Genomic DNA, 6,000 nt, shown 5'->3' with positions numbered 1-6,000 from the left:
TGAACCCTCTACAAAGCTCCACACCCTTCCTGTGTTTTAGTCTCACTTAAGTTAAATAACCTGAAGATGGATGTCTAGTACATTAGTTATGACTTACCTCAAAGATGGTTTGTGTCTTGGTCCCATTGATAAATAGTTGTTACATGGTTACAAAGATTTGAAGTAAAATTAAACATTTCTGCTCCAGGTACAAAAAGACACATCAGCAGTGAATTAATTAGTGGTTGTGCTCAGCAATGTCATAGGATGGCAATGAACAAATGTAACAGGGCAGATTGTTGAGGCAGCATCTCTGTTCTGTATGTGAGCAGAGTTTAATATTGCACTCTCCAACATCTCCGTCTTTCACCTTGTCCAGAAATGTCTAATTTGCAACAGCTTTCTATTCAATTTTGTAGATGAAAGTATAAACATACTCAAGTCAAAGCTGTGTTAAAGGAAGTGATCTTTATTGTTACGTATTCACAGAACAGGCAAGTTGTATACAAACCCTGTGGATGCAGACATGCTAAAAATATGGGACACATTACATGTAATATAATCCAATGTATATAAAGGTTCAACCAATTCAAGACATCACAATCAAAACAGCCAAGCCCTTCTAAACATCTGTGATAGAAAGGTAGCCTGACAAAAGTAAATGGGCACTTCATTGGAAATTGTTGGTGGCAATATGTCTGTGCAACCAACCATCTCTGCAGCTAGCTACACAAATGAATCAAGGGTCATCAATCATCTCCTTAAAGCATCCCTTTGTAAATTAAACACTACACCAGTTAGCACTCTTTCCATTCTGAAGGCAAACTCATTTCTGACAAGTACACTCTGAACCAGACTTAAGATACAAATCATTAACATTGAACAAAATGTACCCAATTCTTAACAAGTAAACTGTACATGTTTTACATGAATGGAGGAAATAGGGAAAGGCAATAACTGCTCCCCAGATCAAGACCCCTCAATTTCTAGGGATGAGGTCTAGAGAAAAATCAAATTATTAAAGATGCTATTGGCTGACTGATCAATAATCAATCACCTTCCTTTTGAACATAGGATGCAGCTGCTAAATGCATTGTTGTGGTCAAGGTTTCCCTAGGGTAGCAAGTGGACTCTCAAATCTCAGCTCCCATGTTTACTCAACCTCCTGCCATTCAATTAACTAAGGGAAACCACAATTGGCTTTGACACAGAGACAAAGGCACTGTTCTGTCAACTTGTAGGAAGCCCTAGCAGAAAGAAAATGTTTTATGTTCTAGGCACATAATGGAGAAGCTTTGAGAGAAATGTTCCAGATTCTGTCCCAACACAAACTCTGGCAGAAGCCACAGCTCAGTATCCATGTAGCACCATCACTTCCATGCTTAAGCAGTCAGAATGTAGAAATGGATTTAAAAGTACTGTGTCCAGATCTGCTCATTATGGTTCCTTCGGGACTCTGTTAGAATGAAATGGTTGACTCCATTTTAAATGGTAAAATGCAAAGATTTTTATCAAAGGCAGCAGCAGTCTGAAAGCCAAGCATTGGAGATTATACACAAGCAATTTCTCAAAATACTGGTTAACTATGTGAGGCCTTCAGGCTGAGGATGTCACAAACACTGGCTGGGCTTCAAGCATAAAGATCCCAATGTATCTGAAATCCCAATATAAAAAACAAAAATAATTACCTGAACATACAGGCAGAAGAATCTTTTAGTTTACATCAATACACAAGACTTTAAAATTCAGCAGAGGCTTTTGGGTGGGTGGGGGCACAGCCCAGATTCCTGTACTTCATTTAGACTATGTTATTTAACTGGATACAAGTGATACACAAGAAACAAATCAAGCAAGCAACCGGCCAGGTACTGTGACCAGCCCCCATCATAAGTTACTCACTGCACTGGCTATATTATACATGTATACTTTTAAAAGGTACCTGCAGTACAATGGGAAGAAAGATCAAAACTTTGAAATCAGTACAATCACTTAGAAAGTTTGCACAAGTTGAATGCAAACTTTGGGCACAAGACGGTTCACAACTGGTGTAGTTGTCTGAAACTGTCAATTTAGATTCCAATTTAAAAAACACACACACACACCACACACATACGTACACACAAACAAACCCCAAGGCTTCAGATCAATAGGAGCATTGAGCCCCCTCCAGCAGCACTATGGGTGTCCAGTCTCTTATTGCCTCAACATCCTAACTCAAATTTGTGACTTTGCTGCAGCTCAAAAGCACTGTTTGATGGAGGACATGATGTGCTTGCTGTAGACCTAATGAATAGGTATCAGATGTTATCTGCACACCAAATTCTCCAGCATAAGCTGCGCTTAGCACCAAGGGAGAACCGTCAATGCCAGGAGAGATGATTTTATATAATATATAAAAAACATAATATATATATATTTTTTTAAAACTGAGCATGACAAGTGGCAACATCACAGAGAACAGGATTAGTTTGGGTATTTTAATGACTAGGTCTATTCCACTACAAAGCTTTTCTATCTGCTGTGCTCACCAGCCGTCCTGTGAGGTGGCAGCAGGAGGCAGGCCTCTAGTACACAGAGTTGTTTCGGATCCCACAGCACAGTACCATGCTGAAAATCATCTCCAGGATCTGAAATGGAGAATAATCTATTGTTTAAAAAAAGTAAAATACAAGATTAGTTTCAAATTAAGGTCAGGTATCAGGAGCTCAAAAAGATAGTATATTGACAGCCTGTGAAACCACCTGATCTGGATTTAAAAGAAGCTCCTCCATTCTTGCTGGGATCAGTTAACACTGCACACTTTTGCTTCAGCTCCTGGAACAGGTTCTTGATAACTATCCAGTGAACTCAAGTGCATGCATGGGGATTGCGATCAGGGTAGAAATCAGGCTCAGGGGTAATGACCTCCATGACAAATATTCTGGGTGTGGAGGTGGAGACTTTTGTTTTGCATTTAATTCAAGTACAGTGAACCTGGAAGGAGCATGACAGGCACCTCACAGCCATTTCCTCCACAGCGGACAGCAGGAAGTGCATTAAGAATTGAGGCCATTAAGGCTCCGACTACTTTGAGCTGCCATAAAAACTGACAAAAACCCTCCCTCCAGCTTTCCCCACTTGCAATGGAGGATACCCATAGTCATGCTGAATGGGTAATCTGGAGGTGTACCTCCATCTCCAGTAGTTAGGAGCAGAAAAAATGGCAGTGGAGATATTATATATTTGACTTGAGCCCCATTGGCACAAATCTGGCCAATTTGCAAGGGGCATCCAAACACTGGTATGGGTAAGAATTCTGGTTATGTTTGATCCACCTGCTTGCTCATCTTTACCACTGCCACATTTTAAGTGCAAGGACAGTATGAAGGTCTGGCCTGTGCTGGTGAATTTACTGTCCATTATGAATAATTGCTGGATAAGACAATTTTTTATTTTCTGGGCCCATACTAATTACAAATGGAATTAAGAGGCCCAAGCCTTAAAGGAGAGATGCTGGAATCAAAGCCAGGACCCCAAAAGACAAGGTTATAAAGTGATCATTTTGCCTCAGTTTTCTTGTCCTCCAAAGATCAAACATTCAGTGTAATACTCAATGCACAGAATCCCTATACTATCTGCAATCAGTCTGTTAGGAGTTCATACCATGATAACTGCAACGATGACAGCAGCGATCCCAATAATGTACAGCTTCTTAGTAAACAGCTCATTGATCCGTGTACTGCAGTCGACCTTAATTTTGAAAGGAAACATTAGCAAGAGGACCTTAAAAGCCAAGTTTGTCATCAGTCACTGCAACATTGGATACTTCACAAACAGAATTTGGGTGCAATTTAACCACTTTGATCCCAATGGCTACATGTAACATTTTATTCTGACCTCAACTTGTTATTCAAACAGATATATGACCACCAACACTTCATCCTACCACTCCCAAATCTTTGTGCAGTTCTGTCGAGAAGTCTGGGCAAGAAATTAGTTTTACATCTTCTCCCACACCCCACCCAAAGAAATCAGAGTGATTGGCTTTGTTGAATTAACTGACCACCACTGACACTTGAGCAATTGAAGGCCTAGTATGCTTAATGGAACTACAGTTACTGTTTAACTTAAACAAAGCCCCTGAATGAAATGCAGTTATTATTTAATGCTGTGGAAATAACAATGTCGGGTTCAAGCAGCAGAAATTAGATGAGTTGTACAGGGAGGGAAAAGTCCTCATCTCTTAAATCACCATTTCAAAGTGATTTTAATAACTGGGATTGTTAGACCTCTGTGATCAAAAAGCTCTAACCATATCGTTTGCAAGTGAAATCAGAAACATTTCCGGAGCTACAGATTGCTTGAAGACTGTAAGCCTCTGGTTCTCTATTGCTTGTACAACTGCAACAAAAGGCAGTTGGTGTGACTATTCTGGAATGAAAAAACCTAAAAGCAAATCAGTTCTCACCAATTTAAAATTTGTACATGTTGCTGAGCATCAGTTCAACCTGAACATTTGATCTGCGAGACCATCAGATCTCCCGTGGCAGTTTAGTCTTGCTGTGCCAGAAAAATAGAAGTATGACAATGAACATTTGGGACAATGGAGTCTATTGCCATTGCAATGGCTTTTCTCCCCCCAAAATGATTGTATTTCCACAGAGATAAATGCTGGCCAGAATTTGAGACCCTGCTGTAACCTGGACACAGGAATGTCAATGTCTACCTTAAAGGACATTTAACCTTAAAGACATTTAAAGTCTTTAACCATCATTCCATCCAATGTGGCACACAGTCAATATACTGTAGTGACAGCTTGACCATGTGCTAAAATGCCACTGTGGAGCTTAACAGAAGTGTGCAGATGGTTTCTATTTTGAAATGCACACAACTGCAGAAAATGGAATTTAAGCCCCAAATGCTTTGGGGTGAGGCTGTGGGGTGGTAGGGAAAGGAGAGAGGGAGAAGTTAAAGCTTTGTGAACAAAAACTAAGATTAGGGACATTCCCCTTTTCGACTTGTTTTCCTATCTCCTGTTGGGTGATGCAGTAAAGCCAGCTGCCAGCTAGTGGAGCTATTGAGCTACTGGATACTGCCAGGTTCTGATGGTGAACTCCAGTTTAATATACTGTGCTCCAGGGATATTAACTCAAGCTAGCAGCAGACCAAGAGCAATTTTCCTCTAGGTTTCAATTTATAATCAAGAAGTGCAATGATTAATAAAAAGAGTGGAAGCAAATCATCAAAAACAACACTCCTTCTGGTCCATTTGTGACATCAATTGCCAGGCAATATTTAATCAGAATAACCAGCACATTATCATCCTTTCAAAATAAAATGATAAATGAATGTTGGAGTAATCCTGGAAAATTAAGTCATTTTTGCTCTACTCTCTCGATCAGTTTCAGAGATTGGCAGCTCTCTAGTACCTGGGCTAATTGTCCCATCCTTGGGAACATTGAATAAGGCACACAAGTTAGTACATCAGACCAAATTCCAAGCAGAACCTCTCAAGGTGGCACCGGATGTGTCATTTTGCAGGCAGCTAGCAGGAATACAGTTATATACTCAAGATCTGACCTATTAAAGCTCAAATGCAGTGCAAACTACTGCAGAAAATAACATGCTTTAAAGCCACTTAAATGAATTAGCGATCCTATGAACATAAGACAGACTTAACAGAACAGTTGCCCCCAACTCTCCTGACACAGTGCTCCAGCCCGAGGGTTTTTCAATCCACTGCATGGATTGGGTAAGGGAAAAGGCAGCAGCGTCTGCTTTATAATAAACTCGTTGTGGTGCACAGACGTGGTGGTCTTGTCCATTCCTGCTTCCCCAACCTGGAACATCTGACAGTGAAGTGCCGACCATTCTATCTATCGTGGGAGTTCACCGCTGTCATCTTGACTGCAGTCTGCACCTCACCTCAGGCAGACGTCAAAGTGGCACTTGAGAAACTAAATGCTGTAATCAACAAAGCAGCATACCCTGACGCCTGCCGCATCGTGGAAGACTTTCATCAGGCTAGCTTGAAGAAGCCTC

At 40.7% G+C, this 6,000-nt stretch overlaps 1 protein-coding gene across 3 annotated transcripts in view; it reads right to left on the bottom strand.

Moving 5' to 3' along the window:
- Positions 1-428: 428 nt before the first annotated feature.
- Positions 429-6,000, bottom strand: part of cd81a (CD81 molecule a) — a 60,733-nt gene continuing 55,161 nt past the window's right edge. Inside the window, exons 7-9 of one of the 3 annotated variants that reach the window (XM_052028913.1) lie at positions 3,622-3,708; positions 2,508-2,606; positions 429-1,633 (exon numbers count right to left, since the gene is read on the bottom strand). In XM_052028913.1, the coding sequence (XP_051884873.1) occupies positions 2,544-2,606; positions 3,622-3,708 (150 nt within the window). In that variant the 3' untranslated portion in view covers positions 429-1,633; positions 2,508-2,543. Of the gene's footprint in view, positions 2,607-3,621; positions 3,709-6,000 lie in introns of all 3 variants that reach the window. The other 2 variants (XM_052028914.1, XM_052028911.1) reach the window with 2 other exon arrangements.

This window comes from Pristis pectinata, chromosome 14, assembly GCF_009764475.1.
Source record: "Pristis pectinata isolate sPriPec2 chromosome 14, sPriPec2.1.pri, whole genome shotgun sequence".
NCBI lineage: Eukaryota > Metazoa > Chordata > Chondrichthyes > Rhinopristiformes > Pristidae > Pristis > Pristis pectinata.
Note: the sequence above shows the minus strand (reverse complement) of the source record. Positions and strands in the feature narration are given on the sequence as shown.